Raw genomic sequence first — 25,966 nt, forward strand, 5'->3', positions numbered from 1 at the left:
TTGGAATACAATACGGTAAGTATCCCACGTACAGTCTATTACAGTGTATTGCATTATGCGGTACAGAGTGAAGGTGCCGCAGCAGGTCGTGCGACACAGTCCCCCTCCAAAACTAACCATATTTGGTAGAGACCCTACTGAGTATTTCCCACCCCGCTTTAACGTTAGCTGAGACAGGTTGAAAAGTTCTCTCTCCAGCCCAATGTTCTCAACATACCAGTGTCAACCAGGGTATTTTTTCATTATTGTTAAAAAAAAAAAAAAAATACTTATTGCATGTTTTTGTTGGTACAATTAAATCGACCATTGATTCAAATTCTGTATCAGTTGAATGCGTTATCCACATTGCAAGGTTCTGAAATGCGGGCGTTTATTTTGAAGGTTTCCTCATTACCGTACGACAGTTACGTCATTTTGTTTGGATCGGTCTCAGGAAGAGAAATCTGCAACATCAGTCGGTCAATGTTCGGTTCAGCACCCTGCGTACTGGATACAAGACACGAAATTAATTACATCGTAAGTACCACCAGTTATTGCCGTGTACTAGAAGGCGACAACTTGCATCACAGCGCGCCGCAAAAGCCAGATGTAAAAAGCGCTAACGTTAGCTTGACAGCCAGCCAGATGTGTAAATTAGCTAGGTGACAGCTAGATCAACATGATCCAACCGTGTGTTAAACATTCATAGTACGCATGTTTTCGGGTATCATTTAAAGAAATAAAATCATAATACATATCGATTTTGACAAAACACAGGACCTTGCTAGCCAGTAGACACAGTAGCGTTAGCTTCAAGCAGCAAAACAGACAGCGGTAGGTAGGTAACGTTAGGCTAGCTGTTAACTTGCTATGCTAGCCAGTTAATCAAACCCATTGACAAGCCAGTGAAGAAAACGAATCACTGACACCACACGAGCTAAAAGCAGCTCCAGCGTATCGCATCGGCGTAACATTAGCTCGCATTTGCAGGGACAGTATTGTAACCTTAGCGGCAACGCCAATTTTCCCAATATGTGTTTATTAGAATCTTATCTGACTGATTGGTAGCTAAGTGTCGTGCCCAGAGGTTCTGACTACAAAAAAAACATCTGATTTAATGACCGTATGGTGTTTGTCACCATCCTCATCTGGCAGCTAGGTACATACGTCACATTAGCAAAGTGATTGAATGTGTCAGAGGGAAGACCCTGACCCCTGGGTGAGAACAGTGTAGTAGTTTCATTCTATGAGAGGAACACATATGTCACTATCTAATATCCTCCAGGTAGGCCCTCAGATACACATGTAGCAGCTGTAGAGATGACATGGAGGGGCTCTTATTAGATTCAGATGAGTCACCTGAACAGCCCTCTATTTCTCTGCTGCATAGTGTGTGTGTTGCTGTGTGCTGTTAGGCTAGTTTTTCTGGAACGTACTCCCTGTGTGTGAATTTGCCTAATTGTGAGTGCTAGACTGTGCATGTTGTTACTTGTGTGTTTTTGTCAGTTGAGTTGGCTCTGGATTGATAAATGTGTTTGTGTATGTTGCTGTTTTTTAACCCATTCTTCTCTCACGTGAGATGGACTAAGCTACTGCCTCGTAGGCCCGTGTGTGTATCCCCCCCTGTCTATGTACTTCATTATTTATGGACACCCTGGAAGAGAACAAAGACAAAGACACAGAGAGATGTGATGATGGAGACGGGGAGGGGAAAGGAAGACGGAGAGAGTGAAAAGGGAGAGGGCGAGCTCTGGATAGAAAGGGGGGGGGGGGGCAAGAGTAACAGAGCGAGATTGCAAGTAGTAACAGTTGCCAAGTTCAGCTGGCATCAACATGCCCCCCCCCCCCCCCAAACACACACACACACATATATAGAGGTAGGCGTTGCATAAACCACCACACCTGCCTTGCTGCTCTGTTAAATTCTCCATGTTCCATGTACTGTAATTCTCAGGGGAAACGTCCATTCTATGAAGTCTATTTCTATGGGCCTAACCCTACTGTGCTCTGAAGGGGGACCATAGGGATAAGTGCTCTCTTTTTGACCTAATAGTCACTAAGAGCTAACAGGAGCAATTAGCCTTCTGCTGGAGAGAACCAGGACAACACTACTCCACGGAGGCACTTTTAGGCCTAAATAGGGGAGTGTGTGTGTGTGTTGTGTGTGTGTGTAAATATTCATGGTTTGACACTTGTAGGAATGCCGATAGACTTGTTTTCTATTGCCTTACACTCTCTCTCTTTCTCTCTCTTTCTCTCTCTCTCTCGTCAGTAGGAGGGCTGTGTCTGGTAAGCGTGGCAGGGGGAGTTGCTGACCTTCATGCTGAGAGGTCACGGAGGAGAAGACCCATGGAAGATGGTAAGGAGGAGAGAGAGGAAGGGAAGAGGTAGGGGAGACCATTGGATGAGGGTGACTGGGAAGTAATAGAAGAGGGATCCCCGTTTCATTCAGAATTGAATTAAAAAATCTCCCGCTGACATTCCAGTACATCCATGGCCCCTCCATACCTCAAATATCTTCTCGTATCCCATAGCCCCGCCCGCAACCTCAGATTGAGCGATAGCCTGCTCTTCCACACCCCCAGGACTAAGCTCCGCTTCATGGAAGATCTGTCTTTCTGCTCGACCCCCCCCCCCCCCCCCACCACCCCCCACCTAACACCCCCCCACCCCCAATGCAATCCCAGACCACCTGAAGGCGCCACAGACTCTGGGCTCCTTTAAAACGGGCCTTAAACCCTTCTCTTTAGGAAGGCCTTCTGTTAGTAATAGCTGTGTTATAGCCTTGTTGTCCTTGTTCCTTGTAGCGTCAGTTGTGTTCTTTGTGTCAGTTGCCCGGTCTTGTTGTGCCCTTATTCTGTCTACGACTTATTTTCATTCACTCACTGCAGCAAATTGAGATTGGCTTTCAATGAAAAGTGTGTTACAAATTCAATTTATGATTATTATTAGTGGAGGCAGGGTGAGAGAGAGGTGAAATATGTGCTACGTCCCGATTCTCCACATTCTTCCTGCCGGTCATTGATTTAAAAGCTTGGGATTAGTGTTGACCGGACGGAGTTTCTACCATTGTAAAAACCCATGCATGAAAGTGTGCAAATGCACATTCTGGAAGAAGGGTGAAGAATTGGGACTCAGCCATGGTGAAAGTATATCTGAATGGTAAGATGGAGCTAAACCCGTATTGCTTATACCTTAATTCTCTCAGGTCGTCATGAGCGCCTACGGAGCAGATTAGAATCTCCTGCCGTGTGTAATGACAACAACAGAAGCTCTTGTCTAATCTCTCTCTATCTGCTCCCAGGTCAGTGTGAGAGGGAGGGGCCAGTAGTGTCTGAGGGTGGGGTTGACCTCCACCGCAACCAATCAGACCCCTCGGAACCAAATCAGAACCAAAACCAGAACCGGACGCAGACTCAACTAGAGGATGGTCAGAGGGTTGGACGAGACTTCATCCAACAGAACTCTTTAAACAACAATGTAGAGGAAGAGGAGGAGGAAGGTAGAACGGTGAAGGGAGAGGAAGACTGGAATGAGGATGATGTGATTGTGGAAGAAGAGGAGGAGGACAGCAGCGTGACTCACGGCCAATCACCCGACACTCCTATGACTGACTGTTCCTTCTCAGACACAGGTAAGGTGACACACACACACACACACACACACACACACACACACACACACACACACACACACACACACACACACACACACACACACACACACACACACACACTGAGACAGCTTGGGATATAGATATAAAAATATATTTTGGGGTTTCTAGAAATATATCACCTTTACTTATTTTCTGTTTTATTTGGTTGGGTACCATTGATCAGGAGGAGGCAGAGGACCAGTCAATTCTATTCATTAAACTGTGTGCTTGTGGCCATAGTTGAAAGTCTGGGTTAGTCAATTGGCTGGACTTGTGTGTGTGCGTGCTAACCCTGTTAACTGTTCAGCGGATCAGATTTGTAGCATACAGACCGGGTCTCACCCAATTTATCACACCTGTTGATGTCCGAGCAACCACATCAGCTACAGTCGGAGAGGGGGAGAGGTAAAGGAGAAAGGGTACAGCAAGGAGGGGGACAGAAGGAAAAGAAGAGGTGGATAGATAGAAGAGATTAGTAGAAAGTCGGGGAGAAGAAAGGAGAGGAGGAGGGAAGAAAGTGGTTGAGATGAGTTTGAGGATCTGAAGCTGTCTATCTCATTGTCTTTTGGGTATGGTGTGTGAACTGTCCCAATGCACACACTCTCTGAGCAAGACCTCGTTTATGTATGGTGTCTGAACTGTCCCAATACACACACTCTCTGAGCAAGACCTTGTTTGTGTATGGTGTCTGAACTGTCCCAATACACACACTCTCTGAGCAAGACCTCGTTTGTGTATGGTGTCTGAACTGTCCCAATACACACACTCTCTGAGCAAGACCTCGTTTGTGTATGGTGTCTGAACTGTGTGTGTGTCGGTTCAAGTGCTCAATGATGCATTATACTATGTATGTTATGTTCCCAGCTACCAAATGCATTTCCCACCATGGGATCATAAAGGATTTATTGACTTGTCAGGACGTGGAATTGCTCAAATGGGCCGTATGGCTTCCACAGCACAGAAACACAAAGGGAAAGTACTTAGCGAGAGTGTGTGTAGTCGTTAATGCCAAGCTGAAGTAGGTAGAGGATTTGCTCAATCTCGCTTTTCACTGCTACTCTATCTGGTTTCAGACTTTTATAACAGTTTAACGTTGATGTTTGATGTGCAGTGCTCTCTCTTTTCTCTCTCTCACTCTGTAGGCAGTCCGGTAGCGCTCCGGCCCACTGTGTCTCCAGAGACTACAGATCCCATCAGCTCCCAAGCAACAAGTCCAGACGAACCCTGCTACAGTGACCCTGCGGGCGAGACACACACCTCCACCACAGGACCCACTACCTCCAGTTCAGAACCTACCACCTCAAGCCCCACCTGCACCACAGGACCTACCACCTCCACCACTGGCCCCACCTGCACCACAGAACCTACCACCTCCACCACAAGTCCCACCTGCACCACAGAACCTACCACCTCCACCACAAGCCCCACCTGCACCACCGGGCCTACCACCTCCACCACAGGCCCCACCTGCACCACAGGACCCACAATTTCCACCACAGGCCCCACCACCTCCACCACAGACCGCACCTGCACCACAGGACCTACCATTTCCACCCCAGGCCCCACCACAGGCCCCACCTGCACCACAGGACCTACCACCTGCACCACAGGACCCACCACCTGCACCACAGGCCCCACCTGCACCACAGGACCCACCATTTCTACCACAGGACCTACCACCGCCACTGCAGAGCCTATCCCTAGCCCTGCCCTCCTGGCCACCTTAAAGGAGTTAGGGGAGCGGGGAGATCACTCCCACCTGCCTCAGTACCTCCATCAGGTGTGTGCCCCTCCCTCTCCATTCTATATATGGTATTTCTACCTGCCTGCGCTGTTCTCAAGTGAACGTTCCTCTGACAGCCAGGCGTGGTTCCCTCTACGTGTGGTGAGCTGTGATTCTGTTTACCAGACTGACTGAACGAACACACACACACACACACACACACACGCACACAGCCACACACACAGCCACATAGCCATTACAGGGCTGTCAGGTGTGACTGGGTGTGGTAGAATCCCTGTCATTGTGATACACAGCTTCACCACAGAACTCTGCATGAAGTGAAGTGCAAAGTGTATATTCCCATCTCCACCAGTAGGGGGCACTGTTGTCATGTCTGATCATCACCTCAGCCTCTCTGTCTACTCCCTACCTTCTTCAAACACATCCTGGGGCGTGTTCAGGAAGGTGCAACGTTACACAAAATTCAGATAGAAATGTATTGTTCAGAACAGACCGGTCCCAATCCCAAATGGACCCCTGGACCCTATGCACAGATCTGAGAGGCTTTGCTGGGCAATCAATATGGTAATAGCTCCAACTTTCCCTCTGATAGGCTAGGTGAAAGTTTCACCATCCTGCAGGCTTTCTAAGTGATGCGCACCTCCCCAAAGGGGTGGCAGAGAGTTTCAGAGGACGTGTAAAAGGAAAGCCAAATCAAACTGTGTTAGGGTTCTCTAAAAATGTGTCAATATTACAGTGCATTCTGGGAAAAAATTCAGACCCCTTGACTTTTTTCACATTTTGTTACATTACAGCCTTATTCTAAAATGTATTACATTGTTTCACTCGTAACTCTACACACAACACCGCATAAAGACAAAGCAAAAGCAGGCTTAGAAATTTGTGCAAATAAAAAAACAAACGGAAATATCAAATTTCCATAAGTATTACTCAGTACTTTGTTGAAGCACCTTTGGCAGGGATTTACTCGAGTCGTCTTGGGTATGACGCTACAAGCTTGGCACACCTGTATTTGGGGAGTTTCTCCCGTTCTTCTTTGCGGGTCAGGGGGCTGGAACTGAATTACAAATCATTTGTAGACCGCAAATTGGCCGCAATAAGCCCAAACGGATATAATATTTGACTAAAACCTAATCATTTCAAACCTTGCTTATGTTTGTTTACAACAGGGGCTCCCAAACCGTTGTGGCCCGCAACCCCATTTTATGGAAAACTTTTGCAACCCCACCATGTGAAGAAAGAGATGTAATAATAAATAAATAAATATTGGGCTATTACAAATCAGTCTGGCAGTCCTTTGGACAATCAATCTGATTTGAATTTCAATCTGAAGGAAGTATGGTTTGAGGTGACTGAAATGCATCAGAAAGGTTTTGGGAAGTTCAGAAGCTCATCAGGCAATCATTTTGTATGCTCTTTTGTGTAGAAGAGAACATCATCACTAACCATGTTCCCATCCAACCATTTAATGCGGATGAATTACCCGACACATGAGACATGAAATGCCCGAACAAATTTTATAAATGCCGACAGACAAGTTGACCGTTCGACATTGGTGGGATCCATTTTGTGTTGGTAAAATTAATTATGCGAGAAATAGCGATAGAAACTCCTTTATGTGCAAATATTGATATTATAACCATCAATCATATTGAAGTAAACTTGGAGTCACGCGATGATATGTTGTGTGGTCCTCCCACTACGACTCGGGAAATCAAGCAGTTTATTAGGCTACCGATGAAATAAGTTATGATGAACTTCACAGGGTGGTTAATGTGCAAGGTGATGAGCTTGATGCTACTTTCCAATAAATATTTAGCGTCTTATTCTGGTGACGTGAAGATTGATGCTTGGCTGCCGTTTGACAAATATAATGTAGGTAGCCTACCCACACCGTATCTGTCAGCGGTTGGCTAGAGCGCATGTTCCAAGACCAGAGTGGGCCGATTTGCTACATAACGCAACAGGTTTTGTGACAAAACAATCAGTAGAGTTGAAAACGCGACGGAAATCCATTTAACTTGTATTTTTCATTCGGTGCATGGGAATTTAATAGTAAAGGTAATTTTTGTGTGCCCTACGTCATCATGCATAGCCTTTTATCCGTAAAAAGTCAGTTTGATGGAAACATCTTTGGTGGGAAAATTCGCATATTATTTTATGCAGATTTGAGAATATTTGCATGAAAATCATTTGCAAATTGGATGGAAATCCATTTAACTTGTATTTTTTATTCGGTGCATGGGAATTTAACAGTAAAGGTAATTTTTGTGTGCCCTACGTCATCATGCATAGCCTTTTATCCGTAAAAAGTCAGTTTGATGGAAACATCTTTGGTGGGAAAATTCGCATATTATTTTATGCAGATTTGAGAATATTTGCATGAAAATCATTTGCAAATTGGATGGAAACCTAGCTACTGATGTCGTCCCCCCCCCTCCCCAATCTGATTTAGTGCCTGGTCTTGTGTGTAGAAGACACATAAGTGTTCCTGAGAGTAGTAGCTTTCATTGACGAGGTCATAATATTTTGTAGCTGAAACAGTTCAAAAGTCACATGTGTAGGAGGAAAACCGAAACCACTCTGTTTATTACAACCTCATCTAGCAGCTACCAGGGGTTACTGACATAAACCCACTTCTATCAACCAAGTGCCCTTTTCATTTAATTTGGCTTTCTCTCGCGACCCTGTTGGAATACTTTGGAACAGATTTCCAAAATTCAATTCACTTGGAGCTGATTTGCTGGTGTTTTTACAGCCTTTTATGTCCCCAAAACACACAAACTTGGGGGGCCGAATAAAATCACCTGCAGGACAAACTGCAGGACCGTGGGACTCCAGTTGGGGAACCCTTGTCTAGGAGGTCATGTGGGATTGGGCCATGGTTATCTGTTGGGTAGAACAGGGAATCGTGTCAGCTCTATTAATTTTCTTTCTGAAACGCTCTGAATGTTTCACCTCACTCAACAAACCTCTAGAGTAACCAACTCGCATCTGTTCACCTCCCTAATCTGATGGGTCGCTAGCCAGATAGCGCTTAGCAACCCCGGGAGTTCTGACCAACCTGAGCCAGCCCTTATAAGGATAGAATGAGAGTTTGTTATGTCTCCCCTGGTTGAGTTTTAAGGGGGAGCTCTCTAGGAAGAGATTACATTTGATACTGTTAAACTTCCTATTGAAACATTTAGCACATGAGTGAGTCTACTTTTCTCTTGTCTTAGAGTGGCAACATGAAGAAGTCTCTGCACACTTCCAGTCAGATGCTCATTTATTTAATTGTAATGCTATGCTTTCGGTCAGTCGACCTCTGTCAGAGCATCTGTTTTTTAGGGGTAAAAAGAGCACATTTACACTGCTGTAATGTGGTGAAACTTTTTAAACAGTTTAACTGTTTAGAGAAAGCCTTATAAATAGCCCAGTGCCTCAGGACAGCAAGGCAGCAGAATGGTTAAAGCCTATTTCCTTTCTCTCTCACTGCCTCCCTCATTCGCTCTCTATTTCTCCCTCTCTCCCTCCCTGTCGCTCTCTCTCTCTTAAACACCCACCACAAGCAAGCGAAGTGAGCAATTCATATTTATGTAAATGTAGGGGAGCTTGCAACAATGGAGAAGGATAGAGTCTGTGTGAAAGAGTGTGCGAGAGAGGCCAGTGGGTTATTACCGCGCTTCTGCTCTATCTTTCACTTACAAATGCTCCTATTCTCTCTCTCTCTCTGTCTCCCCTTCTCTCTGTCTCTCTCTCTGACGAACTTTCACACACGGGGCTGTTCTCTCTCTCTCTCTCTCCCGTTTTTGTCCTCTTCAGTCAGCAGGAGAACGATAAAAAAAAACAGTCGCAAGAGTCCGTTTGTTAAACACGCACCCACGGACACACCGCTGCTGCTGCGTCAGGCCCGTTGTGGAGCTCGTCAATGCAGCTGTGATCAAGGAGGAATTGAAAGACTCTCCATTTAGTTCCTGTGTTTTCCGCTGTGCTCGCAGGGACTAGCCGTGTTTCTCGTGCTTTTCCACTGTGTTTGTGTGTGTTTATCTTCTTCACTCTTCTTAAGTAGGGGTTTTGGGGTATCAGTGTTGTGATTCAGGTAAACGTCTCATGCTACCTGGGCTTGTTCTGTCTGGGGGTCAAAGTTATACGAGACGTAGTTTTAAGTGTCATTTCAGTATTAGGCCTGTAAGATGTTTTAACTATTGATGGTGGCATTTGTCTTTCTTGGTGGAATACACTCTTTAGTTGCTCTGGGTGAATAGAATGTAAATGAATGTTGTCCTTTAACACTTTCCACTCTGCCTCCATCTCTTCAGGTAGCCGAGGCCTTTGTCCTCCAGGAAGATTGTATCCTTATTACTTTGTGTGTGTGAGAGGTACTGAACAGGTGTGTTATGTCCTGCTAAGTCTAGGAAGATTGTATCCTTATCAGTCAGCTCATGTCTCATGTCTTTCCAGTGAAACTACAGCGCTCTCCGGTTCATTCTAACTCTCAGGTGAACACTGTGTTCTAGTTGAAACATTCCACGACATTCCAGCTGCACTGTTTGGATTTGATCTTATCATTGTCCTCTTTGTTTTAGTCTTCATTCAGCCACGACCACTACAGACGGTGTGTGTGTGTGTGTGTGTGGCTTGTTTCAGCAAAGCTGTGGGCTTTATACAGAGCGCCTCAGTGCCTGTTGAAAGAGAGGAGGACTCATGTTTATGGATGACGGTGGCTAACACAATCCCTCTGTAACACGTGGGATCTCTCCAGTACACTGCTCTGTGTGGGACCCATCCCGAGCCAGCTACAGTCCCTATACAGGACAGTAGGTGCTTTAAACCCTGTGTGGACTTCTCCTTAATAGTAGAGAGTACTCCCGTTCACCCCCCTCCCCAGCTTTCACTGTGTCTGGGGCACCATGTAGCCTAGTGGTTAGAGCGTTGGACTAGTAACCGAAAGGCTGCTGGATCGAAATCCCCGAGCTGACAAGGTAAAAAAACTGTCGTTCTGCGCCTGAACAAGGCAGTTTAACCCGCTGTTCCTAGGCCGTCATTGTAAATAAGAATTTGTTCTTAACTGACTTGCCTAGTGAAATAGAAAATAATAATTAAACAAATCAAACGCTGACTGGATCACTGAAGGATGTAGGGGGGTGTGTGTGTTTTCTTAACCCTGCGTGGACCAGATGAGCGAGCAGTGTGGTGTGTTCAGCTAGAGAGACTCTACCACCAGCGACTACTAAACAACCTGACAGCACTGCAGGAACAGTGGGGTAACTCTCTTTCTCTCTCTCTCTCTCTCGCTCTGTCTCTCTCGCTCTGTCTCTCTCGCTCTGTCTCTCTCGCTCTCTCTCTCTTTCTCTCTCTCTCTCTCTCTCTCGCTCTGTCTCTTTCTCTCTCTCTCTCTCTCTCTCTCTCTCTCTCTCTCTCTCTCGCTCTGTCTCTCGCTCTGTCTCTCTCTCTCACTCTCTCTCTCACTCTGTCTCTCTCTCACTCTCGCTCTGTCTCTCTCTCTCACTCTGTCTCTGTCTCTCTCGCTCTGTCTCTCTCTCTCGCTCTCTCTGTTCAGCCATTGGAAGTCTCATTATGCATCCCACCCTTTCTCTCACCCTCAACCCTTCTCTCGCTCCCTTCTCTCTTTGGGTGTGTTTGTGCCGTGTCCTCGACCCTTCTGCTGTTCCAGAGAGGCGATGCAGGGCAGACGGTCGGGGGGAGAGGAACAGTGAGACTGACCTGACTGCACAGCAGCTGGACATACTCACACACATCTGCACGACACACCAACGGTGAGGCTGCACCTGTGTGTCCGTGTGAGCGCATGCGTGTGTCTAGTTGTGTGTGTGTGTGTGTGTCTGTGAAGTGGGTGTTTTAGATGTGGTCCTTTACAGCTCAGCACAGGAAAAGGTTGCAGTTTAACAAGGAAATACCACCTTTTTAACTCATTTTCTAATTAATGGGAAACCTTGAGAAGCTGTGCAGTGATGTACATTGACACACCTGTGCTCTCTCCGAGGTGGTTTGTGTGTGTGTGTGTGTGTGTGTGTGTGTGTGTGTGTGTGTGTGTGTGTGTGTGTGTGTGTGTGTACACATACAGCGTGATGGTTTAAACATATGGCCCTTTGCTGTTGCTGCACTTTCAGTAATTTGAGCTACAGCGATGCTAGAGTTTCAGACACCACACACACACACACACACAGCGCACACACACATGCTGAAATAGCTAGGGAAATGTGCGGCGCTAATATTAGATTCCCTGGGAGAGAGCAGGGCCACCTATCTTAGCCTTAGCTAGGCAGAGACCTTCCTTCAATCACGGAGGACGAAAGTGACAGCACTAACTGCCTTTGCACCCCCTCCATCTCTCTCTCTCTCTCTCTCTCTCTCTCTGTCTCTGTGTCTCTCTCTCTCTCAGACCCAGTCCTGGAGAAGAGAAGGTAAGAGATACTCTGTGCTTGATTGACATGATGGCATTGTAGAGACCCTCTGTCTAGCATTACACAGTATTCAGAACTTTGCTCGGGCTAGTTTGAATGGTCATTTGTTGATGCTGTATTCACTCTGCTCTCCCCTCTGTTTGTGCGTGTGTGAGACTGTGGACTCTGTGCTGGAGAGTCCTGTTCGTGGTGAGGACAGACTGCCTGCATGCCGCTCAGGTAAGTGTGTGTGTGGTTGAGGAAGCAGGAGTTTATCAGTGCAGGATTACTGTATGTCTGTCGCTCTGCAATGTTTTGAGACGTGAGCCGGTCTGCCTATTGCTTCCGGAGACAGGCAGCTGACCTGTCAATTATTAAAGAGGACATTTAGAACTCTTCCCCTCCTCTGCTCTCTCTATCTATCTCTCTTTCTATCTTTCTCTTGCCCTCGCTCTCTCTAGCTCACTCTCTCTCTAGCTCTCTCTCTCTAGCTCGCTCTCTCTCTCTAGCTCGCTCTCTCTCTCTAGCTCGCTCTCTCTCTCTAGCTCTGTCTCTCTCTCTAGCTCGCTCTCTCTCTCTAGCTCGCTCTCTAGCTTGCTCTCTAGCTCTCTCTCTCTCTCTCTAGCTCGCTCTCTCTCTCTCTCTAGCTCGCGCCTTTGCTCTCTCTCTCTTGCTCGCTCTCTCTCTCTTGCTCGCTCTCTTTAGCTCGCTCTCTTGCTTGCTCTCTCTCTCGCGCTCTCTCTAGCTCAATCTCTTGCTCGCGCTCTCTCTCTCTCTCTCTTGCTCTCTCTCTCTCTCTTGCTCTCTCTCTCTCGCTCGCTCTCTCTCTTAGCTTGCTCTCTCTCTCTCTTGCTCTCTCTTTAGCTCGCTCTCTTGCTCGCTCGCTCTCTCTCTCTCTTGCTCTCTCTCGCTCTCTCTCTCTCTTGCTCTCTCTCGCTCTCTCTCTCTCTTGCTCTCTCTTCCCTCCCTCCCCCCACCCTGTTACCTGGAAACACCTTAGATACATTCCATCACCTTGTGTGTGTTAGGAGAGGTCCCCTGGTCTGGGACTTGGGTTATTGATGAACTGAAGCAGAGCTCCGGGGAGCCAAGGGTGTGTGTTACCTAACTGTATACACACACACACACACACCCGCACATACACCAAGGTGTGTGTTGTCTGTGCACAAAGACACAGGGCACTGTGTTCTGCCATGGCCTGGTTTCACTTTCACAACCGAGGCGTGACTACACACACACACACTGAGATGACAGTATGTTAAGTTAGGGCGCTCTCAGTGTCAGTGTTCCGGAGGCGTGAGGAGAGTATAACTATGTCTCTGAGAGGAGAGTATAACTATGTCTCTGAGAGGAGAGTACAACTCTGTCTCTGAGAGGAGAGTACAACTCTGTCTCTGAGAGGAGAGTACAACTCTGTCTCTGAGAGGAGAGTACAACTCTGTCTCTGCGAGGAGAGTACAACTCTGTCTCTGCGAGGAGAGTACAACTCTGTCTCTGCGAGGAGAGTACAACTCTGTCTCTGCGAGGAGAGTACAACTCTGTCTCTGCGAGGAGAGTACAACTCTGTCTCTGCGAGGAGAGTACAACTCTGTCTCTGCGAGGAGAGTACAACTCTGTCTCTGCGAGGAGAGTACAACTCTGTCTCTGCGAGGAGAGTACAACTCTGTCTCTGCGAGGAGAGTACAACTCTGTCTCTGCGAGGAGAGTACAACTCTGTCTCTGCGAGGAGAGTACAACTCTGTCTCCCCTGTTAAATGACACTTATCTGATAAATAATCTCACATTGAATAAATATTTGGACCCGAGGGACACCTTGTCCTCAGTCTGTTTCCGTTTGTGTTTAACAGTGATGTGTGCATGTGTCTCTGTAGTGGATGAGAGAGTAGACAGGATATGTGTTCCGGGGACATCAAGTTCCCTATAAAACAGCAGCTAAAGGGTAAAGAGGAGAGTGTTGTGAATAATTGAGTTAGGAGATCTGGGAGGTGTTTTTGAGGATATTGAGGAACAGTGATTCCCTCTTTTTAATGTAGATTAGACAGTGGACTCTGCTGGAGACCAGTGTTACTGGGAGGTTGTTGATGCCTACAGGACTCTAAAGGGAGTGCCTGGGTAGAGAAGTTAAAGGGTTGTGGGGAGGGGGGGGGGGTGTCAAGGGCTGTTGTAGTGTTATGTCTATTGTAACATTTCTTCCCTCTGTATGTCTCTCTCTCTTTTTGTGTCTCTGTCTTCCTCTCTCTCTGTGTCTCTGTCTCTTGCTCTCCTAGTTCGGTTATTTGAGTGTTTGTTGGGGATGGAGGAGGACCAGAGAGGAACAGACTCCACCCTCTCCCAGAGCATCAACCCAATAAAATCAGCCGGAGCCCTGAAGGACAGCCTCAGCTCCAATGACTGTGCAGCTCTGGGTGTGGCACAGAACTGCAGAGACTCCCAGGGGATTGGGAGGGCTGAATTCACAGACTCTCGGAGCGAGGGAACGGGTCAGCAGACGGAGAGTGAGATGGAACACACCACTCAGGAGGGTTGCACTACGCCGGACCGCCCTACGGATGGGGAAATGAGCCAACCCAAGCATGAGGAGCAGCAGGGAGGAGAGGAAAAACAGGAGGAGGTGGAAGAGGCAGAGGAGGCCTTGGCATTAGAGGAAGAGGAGAAAGAGGAGAAGAGAGATGGTGTTGATTGTTTAAAAGCTCCTCTAGAGGAGATCTCAGCCTTAGCAGTGAAGGAGCAGCTCACACTGGAGGAGGCCCAGCTGCGCGAGGAGGCCCAGCTGCGCGAGGAGGCCCAGCTGCGCGAGGAGGCCCAGCTGCGCGAGGAGGCCCAGCTGCGCGAGGAGGCCCAGCTGCGCGAGGAGGCCCAGCTGCGCGAGGAGGCCCAGCTGCGCGAGGAGGCCCAGCTGCGCGAGGAGGCCCAGCTGCGCGAGGAGGCCCAGCTGCGCGAGGAGGCCCAGCTGCGCGAAGAGGAGTATGATATGTTTGGAGTGGACATGGTGGAGACTATCAGAGACCGGGTGGCTTCTCTGGACGACCTGGCCAAACGCATTACAGTGGAGGAGGTGAGTGGGAGAGACTGTGTGTGGACTGAAGTTTTATGACACACACACAAACACACGTTGACACTTATAGAGAGATGTAATTGCACAGTTTTGGTACATATTGCAGTTCGGTGCATATTGCAGTCACAGTTCGGTTTCGGTATAGCTGGAAAATGAAATGCCATTCAGAATGTTCAGCATTCACAATGTTCCTTGCATTGCCTGTTGTGATTGGATATTTATGTTGGGCCTTTCAAGTTTCTACTCTGATGCTGCGATTGTAACCATGTGGGAGGTTGGAATTTACCAGTTGTGAAGTCATAAATACCAGTTGGATACATTTATGTGATTTCAATTGTTGAGAAACACTGATTAGCTAATGGCCAAACAGCTGTCAACCTTGTAAACACATTCTAGAGTTCAAAAAGCACTTTGATATATTGCTTATTATAAGTACTGGTTTGTTACATTTAACTGATGAAAGTGCTGTTATAGAAACCATTTTCTTCGTAGGTGACCTCAGTAATCAACATCGGCGCTCAAGGATGATAGACGAGTTTCCTACTAGTAATTACCAGTTTAAGGGGCCGTTCGAGTGGATCTCTCCCAGTCGTATGTGGTAAATTCACACTTCTCACTTGGTTACGAACACACCATGAGTGTGTCAATGGCACGGACCATCTCTCACTCTGGGAAAATGTGATGGGCTGTCACTGTTAAGTAAGCGCAACACAAGGTGCATTGGCCAATTAATTGAAAACTTCTGCTTTTGTTTTGCTTATATAGAGCGGGTTCTACCCGTTTCCTGAAATGGATGGAAGAGGGAAGTTCTTAACGTGGCTCAAGCACTTTCACAAAGTGCTGAAACACCCTGTTCTCAACCACAGAGAATGGGGCGCATATCGGGAGCTATAAGCATACCTTGATTGGGAGTCCCGTAGGGCGGTGCACAATTGGCCCAGCGTCGTCCGGGTTTGGCCCGGGGTAGGCCGTCATTGTAAATAGGAATTTGTTCTTAACTGACTTGCCTAGTTAAAAAAAGGTTAAATAAAATAAAAATAATAATAAACCAAAAACTATAAACAAATTAGGGCTGTCCCGATATTTAGATATACCCTATGTTTGAATCAAATCAACTATATGTAGGCTACTTTGTCTGATGCTTTAAGCCCTGAAATAAAACTGAAGACACACAAATGACCAAATAGGGAGCCAGAGATCAATATAACCAGAAGAGTCAAACCTGCTTCCCCCCCTTCCCGCTGCCGACTGCTGCTGGCCTTTGCAGATTCTGACACCTTATGCTTTTCACATGCACACAAGCCTACATTTACAAGTCTACATTTCCAAGCCTACATTTACGAGCCTACATTTACGAGCCTACATTTCCAAGCCTACATTTCCAAGCCTACATTTACGAGCCTACATTTCCAAGCCTACATTTACGAGCCTACATTTACAAGTCTACATTTACGAGTCTACATTTCCAAGCCTACATTTACGAGCCTACATTTACGAGCCTACATTTCCAAGACTACATTTCCAAGCCTACATTTACGAGCCTACATTTCCAAGCCTACATTTACGAGCCTACATTTCCAAGCCTACATTTCCAAGCCTACATTTCCAAGCCTACATTTCCGAGCCTACATTTACGAGCCTACATTTATAAGCCTACATTTCCAAGCCTACATTTATAAGCCTACATTTCCAAGCCTACATTTACAAGCCTACATTTGTGTAAGCGTCAGTAATTAGCAAGCAGACAATGTTAGGTCATAATTAGCCCTTGGATGCCAAATATGGAGCTGGGTGTGTGTGTGTGTGGGGAGAGAGAGGTGTGCGCGTTTCAGTGTAGGTGTGTAATAGATTGCGTATGTTTCTGGCGAGGGAGAGGAACGAGGCCGTCGTCGAGTCACACTGAGGGTAAGGAGGGGGTGGGTGCACGCGATTCACAAGGCTACATCGTCGAGTCACACTGAGGGTAAGGAGGGGGTGGGTGCACGCGATTCACAAGGCTACATCGTCGAGTCACACTGAGGGTAAGGAGGGGGTGGGTGCACGCGATTCACAAGGCTACTTTGGCCATTTAAACCTCTTTGGCGATGCAGTGGCCGTATTGGAATGGGATGCCCACCAGTCAGGTCTGGGCCACTATGACAAACGACTGAAGAGCTCTGTACATAATGGTTTAGGTGAGAGTGGAGTTGATCTCTGAAAGGCTACAATAATAACCTCATAAAAACTGGAGGGGCTTTTCATCGTTCTCTTCTTCTCTCTCTCTCATATTTATATGCCATTTAGCAGACGCTTTTATCCAAAGCGACTTACGGTCATGCGCGCATACATTTTTACGTATGGGTGGTCCCAGGAATTGAACCCACAACCCTGGCGGTGCAAGCGGCATGCTCTCTCTCCCAACCGCCCCCCCTCCCTCCTGTTCCCACTCTCCTCCATCTTCTGTTTTCACCTCTCTCCCTCTCTCTCTCTGTCAGGCCTGGCAAGAGTGTGACTGAAGGGTGAAACCGATCAAGCGAATGTTGTGAACCTGAGCCTCTCTAGCTGATTGTTCAGAAAGGAGGTGATGTCACCAGGTGACGTCACTGGATGAGATGATATGATGGCATCAGCCGATGTCACTTGATAAGATGACACCAGCGGTCACCAGCACCTAAGACATAGGGCGTGGTCAAGCGGATCTACTTTGTCTAGTCGGTGACCATCGTTGGTAATCTGCCCTTCAAAGTGTGTTGCGTTATGGGGATAACTGTCTGACTTGCGCGTATACGTCGACTGCGTGAACTTTACACGAACCCTGAGATCAAAGTCATGCAGTTTTTTTGATGAAGTCGCCTTCAAGTCGCTGTAGTTGTTTTCAATTCTAAAGCTACAAATGAAAGTGATATGAGACCTCTCTCTAACCAATTAATTGTTCACACTTAATGTTTTCAGTTTGTGAGTGTGTGATATAGGGGTATAGAAAATTGTATTTCTACAGTTATTCATAAAATCTTTTATGAACAATAGCAGCTATGTTGACACTGCCATGTTGATCTGAGACTTAGTGTTGGAAAACCACTACAGAGTCCGACTTTCGGCTGTCACATATGCGCCTCCGTCGACTTCACTCGCCGACTTTCGTCTGCAGTCGGCTTCGTCTGCAGTCGGCTTCGTTTGCAGTCGGCTTCGTTTGATGTCGGCTTCGTCTGCAGTCGGCTTCGTCTGCAGTCGGCTTCGTTTGCAGTCGGCTTCGTTTGCAGTCGGCTTCGTCTGCAGTCGGCTTCGTCTGCAGTCGGCTTCGTCTGCAGTCGGCTTCGTCTGCAGTCGGCTTCGTCTGCAGTCGGCTTCGTCTGCAGTCGGCTTACAACTCAAACACCCAGTTTCTCAGAGGTTTGAGGTTGACATGAGAGGGCAGTGTACGCTGACACCTAGTGGGGATACTATGTCTATTACTGCCTGTGTGTGTGTGTGTACTGCATGGTGTACTGTATGTGTGTGTATTGATATATATGTAATGTGTAATGTGTATGTGTCTATTGTGTACAGTATGTGCATGTTAATCAGTTGACCTGGCCCTGACCTTTTGACCATGTCCCGCTGACCTCCAGATGACCCCTGTCCCTGGCCTTGTGTCCATCCTGAAGAGGAGGAGTGTGTGTGTGGAGGATGTGTGTGTTGCTCCCTTCTCGGCCCCACTCAAATACAAACACCCTGCTAAACGCAGGGTCCGTTTCAAAGTACCTGACGACGGCTTTGACCACGGTAAGTGTGTGTGTGTGTGTGTGTGTGTGTGTGTCTGTGTGTGTGAGTGAGTATATGTATACCCAACAATGGTTATGATCAATTGCATGTGTATGTTTGTGCACATACAGTATTATACTGCTATGTGTGTCTGTCTGCATTCTTACCATGTCACCCTCTGTCCTCTCCCTTCTTCCCTCTGTCCTCTCCCTTCTTCCCTCTGTCCTCTCCCTTCTTCCCTCTGTCCTCTCCCTTCTTCCCTCTGTCCTCTCCCTTCTTCCCTTCTTCCCTCTGTCCTCTTCCCTCTGTCCTCTGTCCTCTTCCCTCTGTCCTCTCCCTTCTTCCCTCTCCCTTCTTCCCTCTGTCCTCTTCCCTCTGTCCTCTTCCCTCTGTCCTCTCCCTTCTCCAGACAAGAAACAGTTCAATGAAGGTCAGATAAAATAGAATAAACATCTAAACGTGTTTCCTTTTCCCTCCTGCAGACGAGGTGGGCGGAGACTCCTGCCTGCTCCTCTTCCTGCTTTGCCTGGTCACTGTGGTGATCAGCCTGGGAGGCACCGCCCTCTACTGTGCCCTAGGCGACGCCCAGTCCACTGTCTGCACCGACTTCTCCCGTAACGCTGACTTCTACCTCGCACAGCTGCATCGTGGGATGGATCAGCTCCAAAACTGGCTAACCCCCGCGTCTTAGCTGACCCCCAAGAGGAGAGGAGAAGAGAGGGGGAGGAGAAGAGAAATAGGGGGAGGGGAGGAAGGAAAGGAGAGGGGGAGAAGAAGGGGACAGAGGAGGAAAACTCCCTCGTTTTGCAGAGTGGATATACTCGTCTCTCTTTATGTCCTGCCCTGTTTTAATCTCTCTCTCTCTCTCTCTCTCTCTCTCTCTCTCTCTCTCTCTGTCAGTCTTTCTGTCTTTACTGGCTGGCCAGTTAGTGTGTTTGTGTGGCGGGAGAGAGTGATTGAACGATGTGTGTGTCTGTGTGGTACTGGTAGGCTGCATCCACACTAAAAGTTCCCTAAGACATCTGCAGTGCTGCCTGGTAGAACTAGTAGGACTGACCTAGGACCTGTAGTATACTGGACTACCCATAGACGTCAAATGTACACTACTGGACATGGACTGACTCGAAGTCAGCCCAGAGGAATGGATAATATTCATTACCACTGACCTTGAACCTGCTCACTACTACATGGACCTGTCCTCTGGGTCCTTCAGGCATGGACAGAACTGCTCAACTGCGCAGACAGGAAGTGCTTGTGTAGCCATTTCAGAAACTGGCACAGCTCTTTGTTTACTGCCGACATTTTTAATCTCATCTACACCTCAAAAATATGAACAATTCTGCTGTGGTCAGAAACATTAAATAATGTCTTTAAAATAATCTAATAATGAATGTTTTGTTGTAATGAAACAGATTTGACTTTCCTTTACGTTCCTCACTATTGAGTATTTTTATGTTGTAGGTAGGGTGTTTCTTTGGGCTGAGGATAGAAGTTTCCCCGAATCACAGATCTAAGATCATATCTTAACCGCATCCTCAACCAGGAGGGGGATGAAATATCTGACCCTGTATCAGTGGATAGGGGAATCTGCTACCCCTTCTGTTTATTGGGTTGTTTTGGGGTACAGAGAGTTCAGCCTGATTGTAGCGTTGGCCCCTTGATGACCCTTAGTGTGTGTCAGACAGAGATATATGCAACACGGACAAGAAAGCAATACATGTCTGTAATCATGTGCGTTAAAGAATGTTATTTTAGTTCTTTCGTTCTTAAAAAAAAAAAAGTCAACCCTTTTTCTCCCCAATTTCGTGGTATCCAATTGGTAGTTACAGTCTTGTTTCATCGCTGCAACTCCCGTACGAATTCGGGAGAGGCGAACACGATCCAACCAATGCCCGCTTAACCCGGATGCCAGCTGCACCAATGTGTCGAGGAAACACAGTGCACCTGCCGACTGTCAGCGTGCACTACACCCGGGCTGCCACGGGAGTCGCTAGTGCGCGATGGGACAAGGACATCCCGGCCGACTGTGTCAGCGTGCACTACACCCGGCCTGCCACGGGAGTCGCTAGTGCGCGATGGGACAAGGACATCCCTGCCGACTGTGTCAGCGTGCACTACACCCGGCCTGCCACGGGAGTCGCTAGTGCGCGATGGGACAAGGACATCCCTGCCGACTGTGTCAGCGTGCACTACAACCGGCCTGCCACGGGAGTCGCTAGTGCGCGATGGAACAAGGACATCCCTGCCGGCCAAACCCACCCCTAACCCGGACGACGCTGAGGCAATTGTGCGCCGGCTGCGACAGAGCCTGGACTCGAACCCAGAATCTCTAGAGGCACAGCTAGCACTGCAGTGCCTTAGACCACTGCACCACTCCGGAGGCCTGCTCAGGCATGCCTATATATTTATCTCTATTGTCAAATATTCATGGGCATCATCGTGGGATTGTCATGATCAGTCTTACTACAGTTCATTACCTCCTGCGATCAATGGACTCAATAGATTTTTTTTTTTACATTTTACATTTTTTATTTGTGCTTTTTTTCTTCTTTTTTGGACTTCTAGTCTATTTAATCAATGTTTTTTTGTGACAGTTGGTGGAAATGCACAAAGTCAGCGTGTCTTAGTTTCGTTAGGAAAAGTTCTGTAGACGTGGATGATTTGATGGCGCAGGCTGGGAAGTGACTCTCAGGCTACATCCCACATGTCAAGTGCCTTCCTCTCCTTGTCTACTCTCCTTCCACTCCTCCCTCTTCTCACCTACTCTCCTTCCTCTCCTCGTCTACTCTCCTCCCTCTCCTCGTCTACTCCCTCTCCTCGTCTACTCTCCTCCCACTCCCCGTTGACCCTCCTCCCTCACCTCGTTTACTCTGATCTGAAAACACAAGACCGGTGAAACCAACAGCAAAATATAATAATATTCAGATCTGTTGTAAAATGCACAATAAACTGTAGATTCATTAATTAGCTTGGAAGAATGCCAGGAGATTGACTTTAGTCTCTTGTACTTTCATAGGTGTGCAGATGGAGTGGAGACGAGGACAGGAAGCCACTGTAGACTATTGAGATGCAGCCTTGTTTTAATTTTATTTTCACTCGTCCTCTGGCTGGTTCAGATGACTATCTTACTTTTGGAATCCGAAGTATTTATATATCTGCACAATGTAGGGGGAGAGAAAACAAACGATCAAATCTAATCTTTATGTGCATGTCTTTTTCTGTTGTTTCTCTAGTTTTGGCTTGTTGTGGGTATCGTAGATTCATTTTTTCATGTTTGTCATCGTGGTTTAGATCTGTCTTTACAGTCTGGAGGGATTACTGTGTGGTGGGTACTTTTAAACACCTGTTTCTCTCTGATAATAATAAACCTTATTGTGGGGACTGGTCTGACAATTGTATACTGTTATAAAGTTCCATTAAGTTAGTCATACAGCTGTTAAATTGTTAATCATTCACAATAGTCTGATAAACCCAGATACAAAACACTTCTTTCTGAACGACACTCTTAGGGAACAGCCACTAGAGGCAGCCTTGAACAGCTGCGCCGCAGTTGCGCAGACAAGACACGTTTTAGGCGAAACCAATTTGGTGTTCTCAGTTTGGTGAAAGTGATACGAGAAAGGTGGTGTGTGTGTATATACATATATATATATTTATATTATACTATATATATATTTATATTATACTATATATATATTTATATTATAATATATATATTATATATATTTATATTATATTTATATATATAATATATTATATATATATATATATATATATATATATATATATATATGTATATATTTTTTTCATTTACAGTCAAACTTCTAAGCAGACCGGAACTAAGACCATTTTTCAATGGTAAACGGCATGAGTAAGACATCTTAATTTATCCACCATCTTTGGTCTGACGGCCATTGCGGATGTAAACACAATTTCCCCAGTTCCACATGCGTGCGAGATCGGGATGGCGTCAAAGTTCGAACGTTTTGCCTCTGCAGGGAAAGGGAATGGTTTACGAGCAACACACGAAATACACGCAGGTGAACTCCTGTATACGGCGGAACCTCTAGCATACTGCGTGTCCAACACATGCGCCAAATACTTCTGTCACAGCTGCTTCTCACGGTAAGAGCTGTTGACCTTTTCGTTCTGATTTGAGACTTATCTAAAGTACGTTTTTGCGTTTTACCCAATAGGATTTGTGGAGGGGAAACTGACCCTCTACCTGTGCCTACGTACAATTTCGTCGTTATTGCGTTCTGGACCCTTGTTGGTCGGGTTGTTGTCAGATACTGCTATATAACTAACAGCTAGCTAACTGCCTTTTTTTAGATCACTAACACAGCCATAAACTGCTCTTATTATTAATTTCCAACGAAACGGAGTGTAGAATCAACTACAACAGTACAAAAACGTTGATACACTACGTTGATACACGTGAGCTTTGCTGATGTACTCAAACTGGACGCTAGATGGCAGTGTTGCTTTTCCATTTTCTTCAGCTCTATACAATCTTTGTGTATCGGAATCTATTGTAGCAGTAGGCTATGAGATGAGCACTCAGGAACATTCAATGTCATCTTGGTAAGCAATTCCGGTGTCTATTTGGCTTTGTGTTTTAGGTTATTGTCCTGTTGAAAGGTGAATTTGTCTCCCAGTGTCTGTTGGGAAAGAAGACTGAACCAAGTGTTCCTCTAGGATTTTGCCTGTGATCGGCGCTATTCCATTTATTTTCCCCTCAAACTCCCTAGTCCTTGCCGATGACGAGCATACCCATAACATGATGCACCTACCACCATGCTTGAAAACATGAAGAGTGGTACTCAGTAATGTGTTGTGTTGGTTTTGCCCCAAACATAACACTTTCTATTCAGGACATAAAGTTAATTTCTTTGCTGTTTTTTTTGCAGTTTTACTTTAGTGACTTATTGCAAACAGGATGCGTGTTTTGGAATATTTCTATTCTGTACAGGCTCCCTTCTTTTCACTCTGTCAATTAGGTTACTATTGTGGAGTAACTACAATGTGGTTGCTCCATCCTCAGTTTTCTCCTATCACAGCCATTAAACTCTGTGACTGTTTTAAAATCACCATTGGCCTCATGGTTAAATCCCTGAGTGGTTTCTATCCTCTCCGGCAACTGAGTTAGGAAGGAAGCCTGTATTTTTGTAGTGACTGGGTGTGTTGATACACCATCCAAAGTGTAATTAATAACTACACTCTGCTCAAAGGGATATTTAGTGTCTTTTATTTATTTTTTACCCATCTACCAATAGGTGCCCTTAATTTACGGACCATTGGAAAACCTCTGTGGTCTTTGTGGTTGAATATGCGGTTGAATTTCACTGCTCAGCTGGGGGATCTTGCAAATAATACATTAGGCCTACTGTTACATGCCTGTGCTCATCAACATGTTTTTTTAAAGGAAAAGTGAAATGACTCGCAGCTCAAATGATATGAAACAACTCCCTGACATCGGACATGATACACATTTTAACAGCACAACAAAATGGATAAAACATGCCTTTTAATTTGTACATCAGTGGTGCAACTATGTCTTTCTAACTGCACAGAACTAAAGCTGTGGCGCACAGGAGAGAAGCAAAACTTTCCAGTGGGCAAAATCCTTTATCTTGAGGTTACGGAAGAGGGGTTGTAAAATGCAATCTGTTAATTATTATGTCATATACAGTACCAGTCAAAAGTTTGGAGACAAACTCATTCCAGGGTTTTTATTTTTTACTATTTTCTACATTGTTGAATAATAGTGAAGATGAACAAATATATTTTAGAAGATAGCCCTATTTGGTAAAAATCAAGTCCATATTATGGCAAAAACAAAGAGAAACAACAGTCCATCATTACTTTAAGACATGAAGGTCAATTAATCTGGAAAATTTCAAGACCTTTGAAAGTTTCTTTAAGTGCAGTCGCAAAAACCATCAAGATCTATGATGAAACTGGCTCTCATGAAGAACACCACAGGAAAGGAAGACCCAGAGTTAACTCTGCTGCAGATGATAAGTTCATTAGAGTTATCAGCCTCAGAAATTGCAGCCTAAATAAATGCTTCAGAGATCAAGTAACAGACACATCTCAACATCAACTGGTCAGAGGAGACTGCGTGAATCAGGCCTTCATGGTCGAATTGCTGCAAAGAAACCACTACCAAAGGACACCAATAAGAAGAGACTTGCTTGGGCCAAGAAACATGAGCAAAGGACATTAGACCGGTGGAAATCAGTCCTTTGGTCTGATGAGATCAAAATATTTCCAATCATTAAAAAGGACAAATTATCCAATGGATCATAATACTTTGTAAGTGGGGCTGCAGCTTCTCCATTTGCAACATTGCTCAGGCGCCCCTGTGTGTGTGTTGTTGACGTGTTTATGGGGTCTTATTGATGTTGTTAGCTGCTTAACACTGAACACCCATCACTTTAAGAAATGACTTTACCCCAGCATTCAGTTACACACTCACTCACTCACTTCACTCACAGCAAGTGTGTGTGTGTCTGAAATGATGAGCCACTGACCTGAGAGCAAAGTGGTTATTATGCTCACATCCACAACGGAATGCAGGCGGAAATGTTTGAGAACCAAAACAAAAGCTTGTCTAAGCCGACCCCTGACCCCTCTGCTCATCATGACATCATCACCCCCCACCTCCATTCTGTCTGCTCCATCTATTAGATACTGCTAGTCCAAAAGAGAGAGAGAGTGTGTGTCCAGATGGCATAGAGATAAACAAACAGGAAACCCACTGATTAATATTCATCCCCCTTAGTGTAGAAAAGTCTATAGGTATTTTCATTGAAATATTTTCCTGCCTACGTGTTTGGTTCAGTCATATTTTATTGAACATCTCTGGCCTTTTTAAGAGCTTTCACGCTTTATGTTGACAGATCTCATATTCAACATTTTCACTGAGATACGTACCTTCTCTCTGTAAGCGGGTGGACGTGGGTGTGAATTATAGGAAGGAAAAGGGGGGTGATAATTAAAAAAATTAATCACCTGGAACGGTGATTTATAGTTGTCAGAACCTGGTAATATGTAGGTTGGGACATAAACCTAAACTTCAATGGCTAATTTCTCTGAATATGGGAAAATAACATAACTAAATTCACTGGGAATTCATTACATAGAATGAAGAAACAATACCCTAAGCCGCAGCGCCATATTACTTGTCAAACAGGCAACTGATACTAAACTCAGCAAAAAACTGTGTTTATTTTCAGCAAACTTAACATGTGTAAATATTTGTATGAAGATAAGATTCAACAACTGAGACATAAACTGAACAAGTTCCACAGACATGTGACTAACAGAAATGGAATAATGTGTCCCTGAACAAAGGGGGGGGGGGGGGGGGGTCAAAATCAAAAGTAACAGTCAGTATCTGGTGTGGCCACCAGCTGCATTAA

At 45.9% G+C, this 25,966-nt stretch overlaps 2 protein-coding genes across 6 annotated transcripts in view; both read left to right on the forward strand.

Annotated features, from left to right (window-relative positions):
* Positions 1-383: 383 nt before the first annotated feature.
* Positions 384-21,929, forward strand: LOC109903901 (consortin). 3 transcript variants are annotated; one of them, XR_004202779.1, is made up of 13 exons: positions 384-516; positions 2,252-2,338; positions 3,284-3,613; positions 4,777-5,414; positions 9,680-9,710; positions 10,538-10,624; positions 11,035-11,137; positions 11,764-11,785; positions 11,941-12,004; positions 14,032-14,819; positions 18,407-18,560; positions 19,022-21,431; positions 21,556-21,929. XR_004202779.1 is itself a non-coding variant. In XM_020500910.2 (12 exons), the coding sequence occupies exons 2-12, from the start codon at positions 2,329-2,331 to the stop codon at positions 19,228-19,230; spliced, it is 2,436 nt and encodes an 811-aa protein (XP_020356499.2). In that variant the 5' UTR covers positions 384-516; positions 2,252-2,328; the 3' UTR covers positions 19,231-21,929. The 3 variants fall into 3 exon arrangements, 2 of the variants coding, with proteins under 2 accessions (XP_020356499.2, XP_020356500.2); XM_020500910.2 differs by having other exon boundaries at positions 19,022-21,929; XM_020500911.2 differs by having other exon boundaries at positions 392-516; positions 2,255-2,338; positions 19,022-21,920.
* A 475-nt stretch (positions 21,930-22,404) lies between these two features.
* The window catches only part of smyd3 (SET and MYND domain containing 3), a 194,312-nt gene continuing 190,750 nt past the window's right edge, over positions 22,405-25,966 (forward strand). For 2 of the 3 annotated variants that reach the window (XM_020500909.2, XM_031788326.1), the window contains exon 1: positions 22,408-22,664. In XM_020500909.2, the coding sequence (XP_020356498.2) occupies positions 22,504-22,664 (161 nt within the window). In that variant the 5' untranslated portion in view covers positions 22,408-22,503. Of the gene's footprint in view, positions 22,665-25,966 lie in introns of all 3 variants that reach the window. The other variant, XR_004202780.1, reaches the window with a different exon arrangement.

Source organism: Oncorhynchus kisutch, linkage group LG14, assembly GCF_002021735.2.
Source record: "Oncorhynchus kisutch isolate 150728-3 linkage group LG14, Okis_V2, whole genome shotgun sequence".
Taxonomy (NCBI): domain Eukaryota; kingdom Metazoa; phylum Chordata; class Actinopteri; order Salmoniformes; family Salmonidae; genus Oncorhynchus; species Oncorhynchus kisutch.